Below are 15,814 nucleotides of genomic sequence, written 5' to 3' on the forward strand. Positions count from 1 at the left end.
GTAATCTCATGAATTGAGTCATCTAGCACTATTGTAGAACTTGCATTGCTGAAAATTTTTGCAGCTTGCAGATTCTGCATTTCATTAAAGATTTTAAAATAATATATGCAAAAACAAGAAATTTAGTAAAAACAAAATCGCCATATAATGGCCATGACTACAAGAAGAAGTCATCTGATGGTTAGTATCAAATACTCATTTTAAAAGAAATGGTATTGCTCCTTTTTGCTGTTTACAGTTTTGCACATCTATATTAAATATTTTGAAGTAATAGACAACCAAAACAAAATTTCAATAAAATGCTCCGTTGGGCGCAGCTTGATACGACCGCAAAGGTCGAACCCTGAACAGTTGGGGCAAGTATGGACACAACATTCAAGCTTGATACACACTGAATTTGGATTGTGATTAAATATTTGACACAGCATAAGTTTCTGACACAGAGTGAATGTGGTTTAAGAACTTTTAAGTTTTTAATTTACCTATTCAAACCATATCATTATTATTTGCTTTTATATATAAATCAGAAATAACCAATTTAAAATGGAAAATTTTAAAGAAAAAAAAAAGGAAAAAAGGAAAAAAAAAAATCCCTCCCCCCAAATTTTTTGAACCCTTTTATGATTCATCACCCCCAAACTCAATCCCAGCCTTCCTTTTGTGGTATGGTACCTTGCAATACAATTTCAGAGAGATCCATACACTTGAACACAAGTTATTGTCTTGAAACTAGAAAAATGCTTGTTTTTTTGCCCCTTTTTGGCCCCAAATTCCTAAATGTTTGGGGCAATTACCCCCAAACTCAAACCCAGCTTTCCCTTTGTGATATGGAACCTTGTAGTACAATTTCATAAAGATCCATACACTTACACAAAAGTTATGGTCCTGAAACTAGAAAAATGTTTGTTTTTTGCCCCTTTTTCGCCCCTAATTCCATGGTATGGTACCTTGCAGTACAATTTCAGAGAGATCCATACACTTGAACACAGGTTATTGTCTGGAAACTAGAAAAATGCTTATTTTTGGCCCATTATTTCTAAACGTTTTGGGCAATTACCCCCAAACTCAATTCCAGCTTTCCCTTTGTGATATGGAACCTTGTAGTACAATTTCAGAAAGATCCATACACTTACACACAAGTTATTGTCATGAAACTAGAAAAATGCTTGTTTTTTACCCCTTTTTTGTCCTAAAATTTTGAGGCAATTACCCCAAAACTCAATTCCAGCTTTCCCTTTGTGATATGAAACCTTGTAGTACAATTTCAGAAGGATCCATACACTTACACACAAGTTATTGTCATGAAACTAGAAAAATGCTTGTTTTTTTGCCCCTTTTTTGGCCCCCAATTCCTAAAATTTATTGGCAATTACACCCCAAAATCAATCCCAGCATTCCCTTTGTGATATGGAACATTGTGGTACAATGTCAGAGAGATCCATACACTAACACACAAGTTATGTCTGGAAGTTACAAAAATGCTTATTTTTGGCCCCTTTTTGGCCCCTAATTCCTTAACTGTTGGTACCATAACCCCCAAAATCAATCCCAACCTTCCTTTTGTGGTATTGAACCTTATGGTAAAATTTCATAGAGATCCATTCACTTAAACTAAAGTTAGAGTGTGAAAACCAATTTGTCTTGGGACGACGATGACGACGATGCCAACGTCATACCAATATACGACCCCAAAATTTTTTTTTGCGGTCGTATAAAAAGTATTATTTAAATGCAATCACTCTTATAATTTTGGCTAAATTAATGATAATTTTGGTGGAAGTTTAAAGCAGGTCAATCCTAATATTTTGAGCATTTTGCATATATTTAACCACGACAGCCATTTTTGTTTAATTTGCAGGAAAAAATACACAAACTTTAATATACCAGATCCTGTGAAACTTGAAATTGGTCTTTTGGATATAGAGGAGAAGGTCTTTTAAAATTCTACAACTACAGACAATGGAATACAATGATGGATGTCGAGTAATAGCAATATGCCTTATTGCTAATTGGATCAGGTATGCGAAAAAAAAAGGCTTACAGAAAGGATGTTGAAAGATATAAGTGGACTTCATAACATATTGTAATTTGTAATTTATTTTATATTAATTTTCAAATATTTTAGAGGTATTCATTTATGATAAATTCTTAAATTCTAGACAAGTGATATTCATATAAAGCGAATTATCCTACTAGGAGCCCCAGTCAATATAAGTGTTGTTTTACTAAAATAAACCTCTATGAGCTTTTTTACCTGTAACACTATGGACATTTGCGCTTTAAACATTGACGCACTTGTATTAAATTGACAGGACATTTGTGCTTTTACCTATAAAATCTTAATGAGTTGTAATCATTATGCAAATTGAAATAACTTGTATTTGTATTTATCATTGTTTTAAAAATTCGTTAGGGTTCTGTGGAACCCAGTGTCTCGCCTACTTTTGCTGTTAGTCGCAGGCTCAACAAAAATGAGGAAATAATTATTAAAAATTTTCCTCTAGATACTATCTTTTGAATGTAAGAAGCTTCTGTTCAAGTTTGGTAAGAATCCAGGATGGTTTATGAATCTAATAAATGTTTTAAAAACTTTAACTGCAGACTGTATGTAATGTTAACTGGAAGAAAAACTAAGTCCATTTATAAGTAATATACGTAAAAACAGGAAAATTTTTTTTACAAAATTTCCTTCTAGATACTAGCTTTTGATCATAAACAAGCTTCTGTCCAAGTTTGGTACAAATCCAGTATAATTTAAGAAAGTTATTAAAATTTTGAAAACTTATACCACAGAGTGAATGTAAAGTTAACAGTCAGAAAAACTAAGTCCATTTATAAGTAAAAAACGTATAAACAGGATTTTTTTTTTAACAAAATTTACTTTTGAATACTATCTAATGATGATAAACAAGCTTCTGTCCAAGTATGGTACAAATCCAGGATAGTTTAAGAAAGTTATCAAAATTTGAAAAACTTTAACCACAGAGTGAATATTTGTGGACACCGACGGAATGTAGAATCGCAGTCTCGACAAAAACGGAAACCACGTTCCTCTTGTGTTCTCTCTATTGCCTGGATCTACATATTTGTACGTCCCTGGCTTTCAAATGTTTGGGTTTGAGCATTCCCAATGAAATAAACCCAGCAAAGCGCTATAAAAACTTTGGACACTCTAAACTCATAAATATTATTTTTTTAGTTGACAGTTCAGGTCGACTTTGAAAAAAGAGTCAAGGATGTAGTAAGGCAAAACTAAATAAATGGAGAATGTGTCTCCATGGACACAAATGATGACAATACCCAAAATTGTACTTGATCTCAGTTTTAAGGTAATAAGGATCTGAGTTTTATGGTAATAAGTATTGTGTATAGGTCTCATAACGTTTGGTTGGGGCAAACTTAAGTTACAGAACGGAAACTAAAAACTTTGCAATTTTTCGATTTATAATGTGGCATAACTCAATAATGATTAAAGTGACACTACCAAAATTCAACTTGATCTGTGTTTTGTGGTAAAAAGCATTGTGTATAAGTGTCATAACATTTGGTTGAGGCAAGTTAAGTTAGAGAACAGAAACTAAAAATTTTGCATTTTTTTCCATTTATAAAGGGGCATAATTCGAGAATGGTTAAAGTGACCCCACCAAAATTCAAACTTGATCTTTATTTTGTGGTAATAGGCATTGTGTATATGTTTAATAAAATTTGGTTGAGGCAAACTTAAGTTGGAGAACGGAAACTAAAAATTTTGCAATTTTTCCATTTATGAAGGGACATAATTCTAGAACGGTTAGAGTGATGCTACCAAAATTCAATCTTGATCTGTATTTTGTGGTAATAAGCATTGTATATAATTTTCATAACATTTGGTTGAAGCAAACTTAAGTTAGAGAACGGAAACTAAAAATTTAGCAATTTTTCCATTTATAAAGGAGCATAACTCTAGAACGATTAAAGTGACGACACCAAAATTCAAACTCTATCTGTGTTTTGTGATAACAAGCATTGTGTATAAGTTTCATAACATTTGGTTGAGGCAAACTTAAGTTAGAGAACGGAAACTAAAAATTTAGCAACTTTTCCATTTATAAAGGGGCATGACTCTAGAACGGTTAAAGTGATGCCACAAAAATTCAAACATGATCTATGTTTTGTGGTAATTAGCATTGCGTATAAGTTTCATAACATTTGGTTGAGGCAAACTCAAGTTAGGGAACGGAAACCAATTTTAGGACGTATGGATGTACATATATACAGACGGACAAGGGTAAAACTTAATGCCCCCTCCGCTACGGCGGAGGCATAAAAATCTGGAATTTAAAATTGATACTTTAAATCAGAAGAGCATTAGTTAAGGAACAAAATAAGCTAAAAATATTGATAGGTTATGGAACTGCTTTTCGAGATATTTTATTTTTTTTAAATGGCGGGAAAAGGCTGACTCTGACTTTTACCTTATCATTAGCATTGGCATTATTTAGGTTTCAATTCGTAAGAAAAGAAATCTAGAATCTGCTTTAATTTTGATAAATGACCTATTGAAGTCTTATATGAAAAGAAAAGTGGGTGATATGGGGCAAAATATTTTATCTTGTATTGTAGGAAAAAAACGAAGGTGTCCGTACATCTGACAAAAATTCCTAAACCTGACATGACTACATCCTTAAGATTGTTTAAAGAAATTTATTTTTATTCGATGAAGTGTTATTGTTTTTATCTGACACAAGCATAGTCACGCGAAAGATTCAGTCATTAGGACTCTCTAAGGAATTCAAATTGTACATGTGAAGTAGGAAAATGGGTACATAAATTTCTTCCAGTGCCTGTAAATGAGAAAGGAAATCATCAAGCACCAACACTAAAATATTATGCATACCAGCTGCCAACTGCCACTATTTGCAGGGGATTTCCTCCATGGAGGCTCCCAAATGAAAATTTTGAAAGAGCAATTTTGTCCACAATTTAATTAACTAGAGGCTCTCAAGAGCCTGTGTCGCTCACCTGTATTTACTGATGCTTTGGAAATCATGTAAAATAAGGTTAAAATCATAATTAATAGTATTAGATATTAGATATTATAATGATATCTAAGATAATAACAAAAAACTGCAAAATTTTTGTAAAATTACTAACTCAGGGGCAGCAACCCAACAACGGGTTGTCGGATTCGTCTGAAAATTTCAGGGCAGATAAATCGAAATCTGATGAACAATTTTGCCACCTGTCAGATTGGCTCTAAATGCTTAAGTTTCAGAGATATAAACCAAAAACTGCATTTTACCCCTATGTTCTATTTTTAACCAATTCGGCCATGATGGTTGGAAGGCGGGGTCATCAGACAAATTTTTTAAACTAGATATCCTAATAATGATTATGGCCAAGTATGGTTAAATTTGTCTCAGTAGTTTCAGAGAAGAAGATTTTTGTAAAAGATTACAAAAATTTACAAAAAATTGTTAAAAATTGACTATAAAAGGGCAATAACTCCTTAAGGGGTCAACCGACCATTTTGGTCATGTTGACTTATTTGTAGAACTTACTTTGCTGAACATTATTACTGTCAACAGTTTATCTCTATCTATAATAATATTCAAGATAATAACCAAATACGTCAAAATTTCCTTAAAATTACTAATTCAGAGGCAGCAACCTAACAACGGGTTGTCCGATTCATCTGAAAATTTCAGGGCAGATAGATCTTGACCTGATAAACATTTTTATCCCATGTCAGATTTGCTCTCAATGCTTTGGTTTCAGAGATATAAGCCAAAATCTACATTTTACCCCTATGTTCTATTTTTAGCCATGGCGGCCATCTTGGTTAGTTGGCCGAGTCACCGGACACATTTTTTAAACTAGATACCCTAATGATGATTGTGGCCAAGTTTGGTTAAATTTGGCCCAGTAGTTTCAGAGGAGAAGATTTTTGTAAAAGTTTTACGGACGACGGACGACAAGTGATGAGAAAAGCTCACTTGGCCCTTTGGGCCAGGTGAACTAAAAATGGGAAAAAATCTTCATTATAGTTCAATAACTTCAAAATTGAGTCACTGATGATTTGGGTCATTTTGACTCATTTATAGATCTTGTCTTGTTGAACATTTAGGCTATTTATAATTTCTTTCTATTTATTAAAGTTTTCAAGATATAAGGCAAAAACACAAAAAAAAAAGGTAAAAATCCTTATCAAATAGCAATAGCTCCTATAAGGAGTTGCCTGACTTTTTCAGCCATGTTGGCTTATTTGCAGATCTTGTCTTGTTGATCACTTTTCCTCATAAAACATTCTTTCAATCTATTAAAGGTTTCTAAATAATCAGCAAAAACTAAAACAAATGGTAAAATTTGACATTTAAGAGCAATAACTTCTATAAGAAGTTGTCTGACAGTTTTGACTTAAATGGACAGCAGGTAGATCTTAACAATCTAAACAATTTTGCCGTCAGATTTTTTCTATTCATAGCAGTTGTCAAAAAAAATAGACAAAACTCATGTTCTATTTTTGGCCATGATGGCCATGTTGGTTGGCAGATGATGTCATCAAACATATTTTTTAAACAAGATATCCTAATGATGATTGTGGCCAAGATTGGTTAAATTTGGCACATTAGTAAAAGGTAAAGATGACAGACAACAAAGAGGAATAACAAATGACAGCGGACACCTAGTGATGTGAAAAGCTTGCTTGTTCTTTCGGCCAGGTGAGCTAAAAAAGCGCAAAAGTCTGGTCAATTCACATTTTTTTATAATTCATATGAATACTTTTTTAAAGTTCGGGTGTTAAAATTATATTTTTTTTTTAAATATATCTGCAATTGAATTATTCATATCCTTTCAAAAACATGAATTGTGTCATCTAGACTATTTTTAACTCTGAAGTTCTAAAAACATGTATTACCATAGTTATCACAGCTAGATTTTGGACAGATCACTATACCACCATCAGTACGTTTCCCATTTTCTTCGTTCAAGAACCAGTCTAAACTGAATTTCACTTTTATAGTGGTTTGTGTAGAAGGGGGTGAAGATGTTTCTTCTACAAAAGCAGGAATCTGTGGTACTTTAGGAGCTAGAATGAAATAAAAAGATTTAAATGTATCATTACCTTTCATTCTATAGTGCAAAGTATTTGTTGGCAAAGAATTGGCAATGAAATGACCCCTCATCCCCTCCCAATTAAAATCATCTGCGAAATAATTGACTTCAACGGACAAAGCAAAATACACAAACATCAAGGAAATTAAACAATGAACATGGACATAGAGATCATATATAAATCTGTTTTTTCTGACAAATTCATAATGACAGGTAAAAATAAGAAAAAATACCTTCAAAATTTGCAAGCCCTTTCAATATAAAATTGCCATCAAAACCTCAAGATTTAACATATAATACCAACACAAGTCATTGAAGTTTATATACACCGTATATCAGTTTTATTTTCGCGTCAGTTTTTTTTGTGGATTTGATGATAAAATGGGCAGCTTAAATTTTCACTGTGTATAATGTTCGCTGAATGGAAAAATACACAGAAAAAATCACTGTATAGTATTGCTGGAGATGTATTAACAGGTAATCGATTACAAACAACCAATACTACAATCTAAAATCTACATAATTAGGAGAACTTTTGAGTAAAGTAGATTATGTACATTGTGGCATGCTAAAACTGATGGTAGAGTAGACTCTGTATAAATGTGATTTATCTTATTTAAAATTTTACACTATATGCATAATGTTGGGGTAATCACAACAATAAATAGGACGTCCCTAATCAAAATTTTTAGACATGTCACTGATTGCTGTGTTGTCAAAAGGTATGACATGTATGATTTGCAAATTTAATCATTTAAACAGAGAGAAATCTTGGAATATGCATGGAAATTTACGACGGGTCAAATTTTCACGTTTCTTTAAAAGCCGCGAACAAAGTAAAAATTAAACATACGAGAAAAAAAAAACAATAACGGTATATATATCTAGTTGTTTGTTATTAATTTTGTGCTTTATTGTTTGTATTCTCTTGTACTTTAATCCCACATTTAGTATACATAACATGTTCAATAGATTAAAGAGAGACTATCTATCATTAACAGAATGTCTTTCCTCAGAGGTCCACCTTATATTCAAACACAAGACCTTGCATCAAAAATGAAAAATACTGCATTCCTAGCTGTGATAAAATTGAACTGAGATATCTAAATGAAAGCCATGAGGGGTAGATATATACATGAAAAAACATATCAAATTAACTATGCTTATAATTCAGTATGTCACATGAGCATGTCATCTACATATATAATAAGACTCATCAATGGAGCTCAATTAAAGAGTTGTAAAACCAAATCCATTAAACAGTTGCAGAGCGTTTAAGTGCCAGTCTTTGAAAGAATCTTGCAATTTATAAGAAATTCAAAACATGACCGAAAAAAACCCACCGACCTAACCATCCTATTTTGAAGTTACCCTCATCATGAGTTAGAAATGCTAGGTCTTTTGTTTCTGCATGTCTGGTTATTCAAGAAATCTCTACTAAACCTTTAGTTAGAATGATAGCAAATAACGGAGTTAGTTACCCTTATTTGGTAATTTCTATTGCATTTCAACCAAATCATATCTTGAATTACCAGAACAGGAAAAGAAAACAAATGTTATATTCCTGCACCATTATACATTTTGAACTTAAATTGATGTAAACTTGAGTGGGTATTTGTTTGTCATATTTTCACCACCGTCTGATTCTTGGGCAGATTGGCACTTTAAACCTAATAATATATGGTTTACAAATTATCAAATTAAATATACATACGTCCTGGCAAAGCATTATAAACCTCTTCAACTGCAGCTCCATCAGTATTTTCAGTGTTTACAGCATAAACCTGAAAGTATTAGATGAAATTATTATCAAAACTATACACGCAGTCCTTCTTTAAAAGAGCATATTTTATATCTACCCATTATAGCTCACCTATTCCTATTGCAATCACTCAGCCTTTATTTAAAGTACCATATATTCCATTATGCATTATCAGTTTCCCCTAAGGAATATCAAACAATGAATATGCTTAGTTTTATCAGAGACATATAATAAATTGTATTATATGTCTCTGGTTTTATACATATTATCAAAGAAGTAAAATAGTGAGTGGAGATTTTTTTCTTTAAAAAAATAACTTAACAATTTAAATTTTCTTTAGAGTTTTCATTATAGTACTGTCAATTCAGAAATAATTGTGTGAATTTATTATTGCAATTTTCGAAGAATACACAAAAATGCAATATTGATTATTGTGTTTTCAGGTAAATCTGCATACAGATATGTATTAGATATTCGAATGCGAGTTCCTTTTATTGCAATACTCACACATTCGTATTATTCGCAATAGTAAAAACCTTGCAATAATTTCTGAATTTTCAGTAATATATTATCTATGGTTTTGAAAACGGGAGGAATTGTCTTGGGTACAATCTCAACCAAGGGCAGTAGACCTGAGATGAGATGTAGTCGAGAAACTTCCTAGAGTTGAAAGACTACAGATAATCTGTTTATTGCTTTTTTCCTAGGCAAGTCATCACGGTAGTTGCCTTATGACATCATTGTTTTCTCACTCTATGCGACTTGAGAAAATCTTTTCTGAGTTGAAAAACTTGCAAAGAAATTATCATACATAAAGATCAATGCCTAAATTTTGAAAACAGAAATAACCATATCTAATTATTTGGATAAACAAAGGTTTAGGTGTTTTATTATGTTGTTAGGTTGCTGTCTAATAAATACATTACACCTTATATACCTTTCTTTTCATAAATAACTGATTTGGGAATTTTTTTTCACTGATTTATCCCCATGATTTAATATACTGAAGTAGGATTTGGGTATTATATCAAAGCAGATTTCCTTCATTGATATAAAACATGGTTTAGATGATAATGTTGATGATGGCTGGCTGCTTAACTTCCCATGGCAAATTAAGATGCATATTCAGGGACGAGAAGATGTTAATGTAATATAAATATTAACCCTGCTTTGTACTAGACTGACACGCTAAGCTGGAATTTTAACGTGCTAGTTCACAATGCAAGGTAACAGTCGGCAGGAAGACATGTCACCTTACCTGGACTCATAATTCTGAGTTCAAGCCGACCAGTCTTTGCTCTTACTCCTTAATGCCCAATCCAGGTAGTTTTTCAAAATTCCATGAAATTTGGAAAAATCAAATTGATATTTGAAAAATTTTTTAATTTAAAACCAAAAGTTAACAGCAAAAAAAAAAAAAACCAACCATGCCCAATTACTAGATATATATATACAGACAAATATAATTTTCTGCTTCCAAGTTTTGCACTGACAATGACTGGAATGGAATAGTCTATCCACAAGTATATAAAATAATGGAATAGTCTATATTCACAGGTAATCTATTAATTGCTGAGTTCAATATTGATCTACTCAGATTTTTGACAAAACATGAATAATAGCAAATTAACACACCTGATGATTACTTACATATTAAAACGTGTTAAATGAATTTGATTTTTTGAAAAACATTTGACAAACAGTGAGCAACAAGTGGCATGTAGTTTCTTACTAGCATTGATAATATGGAAGACTCCATTTTGGCTGAGGGGGTGTTCTACTTCCACTTCTACCATTACGTTGTTAACTACATTTTTCGAGTTAAATGTTTTGGCATGATTTAAAATAATGCAACAACAATAACCCTAAATAGCAGATATAAACAATGGAGTGGGGAACCCAGATCAACCATTCAGTCTGATGCCCCTCAAGGTCAAGAAAACCCCGCATGCGCTTAATTACATAAACAAACCGTTAGAATTATGTTTTGATTGAGGACAACATGTCAATTGTGGTTCTCCATTTCTTAATGGAATTTCAATATCAGTTTCATAAAATTAACATAATAGGAACAACACCACTTCAGTACTTATCTATCTGAAATATTTTTATTTTCAGAACCTCTCTCGTATCTTAACAAAACAGCGGAATTCCCACTTTGACCTGATGCTAAATATATAAAGCCCTAAATATACATACTGCTAAATACTGATTTTCCATATAGTAAAATAAATGCAAATAAAAAAAGGAGCTATCAGAACATGAGGATTATGAGAGGATAATAAACCAAAAGTTGATTAAATTCAATCTTTTTGTTTGTTTTACTCTTTAACACAAAACAATCTTAAGAATCTGAGGTGTTCCTTATTATAAAGCAAATAAACAGTTGACGTTAAAGCCTTGGAAAGGAGTCCATGGTAAAAGTCTACAGATTGCTTGACAGCAATCGTATCCCAAAAAGCCTCAGATAATTAAATACTGTAAATTCAGAAATTATTGCGATGTTTTTATTACTGCGAAAAATGCGACAGGGTTAAAATCGCAATAATTTAAACTCGCATTTTGAAACTTTTTATATGAATTAAACAGGATTTTTCTCAATATCGCAAAAATTAAAATCGCATTTTAGTCAAAAATGACAAAATCGCAATAATAAATGCACGCAATAATTTCTGAATTTACAGTAGGAAAATTTTAAAACACCCTACTCAAGCCATCAACAGGAGATAAGTTCTAACAAGAATGTGTCCATAGTACACGGATGCCCCCCTCGCACTATCATTTTCTATGTTAGATGGACTGTGAAATTGGGGTCTAAACTTTAATTTGGCATTATAATTAGAAAGATCATATCATAGGGAACATGTGTACTAAGTTTCAAGTTGATTGGACTTCAACTTTATCAAAAACTACCTTGACCAAAAACTTTAATCTGAAGCGGGACAGACTGACGGACAGACGGAGTAACAAACAGACGTACAGACAGAAAAACATAATGCCCCTAGGTGGGGCATAATAAAAATGTCATTCATACCTTTATTTTGTAATATTGCTCTGGTTTTATATTAAATAATATTTCCAAGTTGTCCATGGTTGCATTCACTGTAGAAAACACTGTTGTCTAAAATATATATAAAATTCCTTATAACAGATATCATAAAATTATATTATGGATTTACTCAAAGGTTCATTTAACAAGAATTCAAGTGTTGTTGTGCTTTACATACCCCACTTGTAATTCAAAGTATAGAAAATATGAAGAAGGTGTCTGACAGATCAGAAAACTGCACAGGTTACAACTCATCACTGCTGAGCCCCTGACTTATTATAAATTATTCTCTTTAATGTTTCTGAGAAAAGGTAGATGAATATTTTTAAGTTCATTCAACAAATTAAAATAATTTTAAGTATTGGCTAACAGAAAGATAACATCTGACACATCTCAAAAGGGCACACATGTTATAAATAAACTCATAAACCCAGTTTTTGGTGGGGTTTGTGTTGCTCAGTCTTTAGTTTTCCATGTTGTGTTTTGTGTACTGTCGTTTGCCTGTTGGTCTTTTTCTTTTTAGCCATGGCATTGTCAGTTTATTTTCGACTTGTGAGTTTGAATGTCCCTTTGGTATCTTTTGCCTTTATTTCATAGATACCAATCTTGTATGTCAGACACACCTCTAATCGACAAAAGACTCATTTACAATGCTCCAATCAAAAATTTTTAAGTTAAAAAGGCAAAATAAAGTACGAAGTTGAAGAGCATTGAGGACCCTAATTTCTGAAAGGTTTTGCCAAATGGCTAAGGTAATCTATTCCTGGGGTATAAAATCCTTAGTATTTAGAAACTTCAAAGTTTGGTAAACAGTTAATAAAGTTATAACTGACAAGCTGCTGAGCAAATATAATAGTTTTTGGCAAAATAGTGATGAAATTATTTGTTGGACAAACGAACAGAAGGATGAACAGATGGAGAAGGTGATTGCAACATAGTCCCCACTTTCTGAGTGGGGGGTGTAGTATTAACACTGTATATTTCTTGGACAGTTACTACTAATATATCAAGCATGGTCTCATTGTCCACTAAAAGCAGATTTAAATCATTTATAAAGGTGCATGTTCATGCTAGTAACCTCACCAATGATCATCTTGGTCATTAATAAAAGTTTGTGTTCAAATGAAAATGTTAATAGGGATTCCTAAAGATCTTCCACTAAAACTGAAATTCCTGAAAGGGGACTATAAGAATTATTTTCTTAAAATTCTTATATTCACTTTCCAGAATTTAAGTTTTATTGGTAGATCTTTTATATATCCTATTAATTGTATTCAATACTTAGAGTAAGGGTCATTTCTGACTTTGAAAAACAGTAAAGATACATGTCTATTGTCAAATACCATTTTGTGACCTTTATTTGTATTGTGGGAGGTTGATTGGTAAATTAGGTAGAAACTTATTTACTTCATTTATTCATATTGCTAGATAAAATATCTTATATGTTTTGTTTTATCAGTTTGAGACCGCTCCTTTATATATACTAACCCCTGTTATATTGTGTTCTACCCTATACTCTTTAATCATTCCATTTCTGTTTCTAAGTTCTGGTATACTCCATATTACTTTCATTTTTGTGTGTTCATCGTTTGGTTTATCAACTTTAAAGTTAAGCACTACACCTGGAGCTAAACATTAAGAAATAATATTACATACATGGCTATAAACAAGAAATATTCAAAATATGGTACAGACCACACCATTAACACTAGACTTCTCTTAAAGAATAAGTGTAAAAAAAATACAAACCAAAATGAAAAATACATGGTCCATTTCAAGCCAGACTTAGTAAAGGTATGGCTTTACTTATTTATTTTGATATTTGTTTTATTTGATGAACAAGTTGCAAAATAGTTAAAAACATTGCCTTTCAATATCACAGAAATAAGTATGATGTGTTTTTATCTTTAGAGTTTCACACTTCAGTCAAGAGAAATTGACTAGTTATTAATACATTTGTTTGAATATTTGAATAATGGGTCATGAATCAACAATTAGTAAATTTCCTACATTTGAAAGATCTGCACATATTCAAAATCTGGTTTAATTCAGATCTAACTCTATTTCCACAACTGATAGCTTGACATTTTTATCCTGCTCAACCACGTACTTAGACCGATTCACTTCATGTTAGTTAGCTACTTTTTTAGTGGTTGATCCTGTTTTCATTGAGGGATTTTTTATTATGACAAATCTTTGTTAGTCTATTTAGGTGTTTTATATATATATATATATATACTATTAAATCAATTCACATTTTGTTTACATAATGGAGCAATTTAGAGCTTGAGAGACCATGTTGCCATCTAAATGTAAGTAAGTAAGTAAGTAGATCATTTATTATAGTGACATGTGTAGCATCAATAATATTACATAATAATAATGCAAAGTTACTTTAAAGTACACCTGGCCTGTTGGACCTATAAGTCACTTTAAACTTAATGTCCATATTTTCAATAAGCAATGCGAGATTGTAACTTGTAAAGAAGTTCCTTCCTTTTACAGAAAAATAAATTCAAGTATTTGGCAGTTTGTCTTTGATGAAGTGTCATCAAATTAGCAAATGTTCTATTATCAATAAAATTAATATCAAGCTTCACTGATTCAAATAACAAGTGTCTTAAATTATTGTAAGCTTTACAGTACAGCAAGAAATGTTTTTCATCTTCCACACATCCGTCGTTTCAGAAGGTGCATTTTTATGGATATTATATTTTGTGGTTTTGCTGATCTCTGCATAAAAAGCCTATAGAAAATTTGTAAATTTTGAACATTGGAATTCGTGGTTCACCTGTACCCAAGAAATCCACAAAAATTTGGTATCCAACGAATAATAATGAATCCGCAATATCTTCTTTTATTTATATCAATACATATCATATTCTTACCATCTTGATTTGTCCTAACATTTGGAGACATTTCAGACTGTTCACTATCACCTTTATCTGTGGTGGCAACTACAGTAAATGTATAGTTCCAGTATGCTTCTAGTTTAGAAAAACCAACTGTTTGAGTACCATAACCTAAAAAATGATCCAAAAATCTCTTACTTTTGAAAAATGTCTAGTAATCAAACTGTCAATAAAATGTTTAAACTGCTTTTAACTATTTTGTAATTTCTAAAAACAGTCATACGTGTATTGAAACAACTAGTAATGGTATTCATACTGGTTGGAGTTGAGGGCAACTCATAAAGGTTGAAGGGTAAATGTTACTCTACATTAATGGTAGCCATATTGTATACAGGGAGGCCAAGTAATAGTCATATGGATTAGGGGTTGTCAATTTGCAGTAATGGTAGGCATACTGGTTGTAGTTAAGGGCAACTTAAAACTTAAATACTCAGAGGTTCAAATAGATTTTTTAAAATTCTTTAAAGTAGAAATAGTATTGAAGATTGACAAAAGATGCTACATGTAAGACAGATAGATAAAAGAAGCAATTGCTATTTAGTCTTATTACCTATTTTCAATTCTTTTTTTTTATTTCAGTCAATTTTTTGGCATACACAGTTTTGTAATTCTGTAATATTTTGTGAAATTTATTTAATTTTCTGTTGTTTTAATAACTATTGTCTGGTGCAAATAAAGCTTACAAAATAAAATTTTTGTCCTGAAATAGTCAAAACAATTGTGTACAGGAGATAACTCTTGATATTCACCTCTTACCAAAAACAATGGGTATTTAACAAAAATTTTAAACTGTTGCACAGGAACATGTGACCATGTGTGTAAAAATATTGATTTTTTTTTAAGTAATGATAAATGCTTGTCAGCTTGAAAGATAAATTTTAATGGCAATGCTTTATTGGTGATACATTACATTCGACTGCAAACATTACTTGTTCCATTTCATTATTAATCATTGTAAAAACTGGATTCAGACATAGATAAACCAACTAATTTTGA

General features: G+C 31.6%; 1 protein-coding gene across 1 annotated transcript in view; it reads right to left on the reverse strand.

The window, feature by feature from the left end:
• The window catches only part of LOC127726589 (tyrosine-protein phosphatase 10D-like), a 36,868-nt gene extending 21,943 nt beyond the window's left edge, over positions 1 to 14,925 (reverse strand). Inside the window, exons 1-5 of the mRNA XM_052234008.1 lie at positions 14,795 to 14,925; positions 13,395 to 13,534; positions 11,892 to 11,978; positions 8,810 to 8,879; positions 6,899 to 7,069 (exon numbers count right to left, since the gene is read on the reverse strand). Of these exons, the coding sequence (XP_052089968.1) occupies positions 6,899 to 7,069; positions 8,810 to 8,879; positions 11,892 to 11,978; positions 13,395 to 13,534; positions 14,795 to 14,825 (499 nt within the window). The 5' untranslated portion in view covers positions 14,826 to 14,925. The remainder of the gene's footprint in view (positions 1 to 6,898; positions 7,070 to 8,809; positions 8,880 to 11,891; positions 11,979 to 13,394; positions 13,535 to 14,794) is intronic.
• Between the last annotated feature and the right edge of the window lie 889 nt (positions 14,926 to 15,814).

The sequence above is a fragment of the Mytilus californianus genome, unplaced genomic scaffold (assembly GCF_021869535.1).
Source record: "Mytilus californianus isolate M0D057914Y unplaced genomic scaffold, xbMytCali1.0.p SCAF_18, whole genome shotgun sequence".
NCBI classification, from domain to species: Eukaryota; Metazoa; Mollusca; class Bivalvia; order Mytilida; family Mytilidae; genus Mytilus; species Mytilus californianus.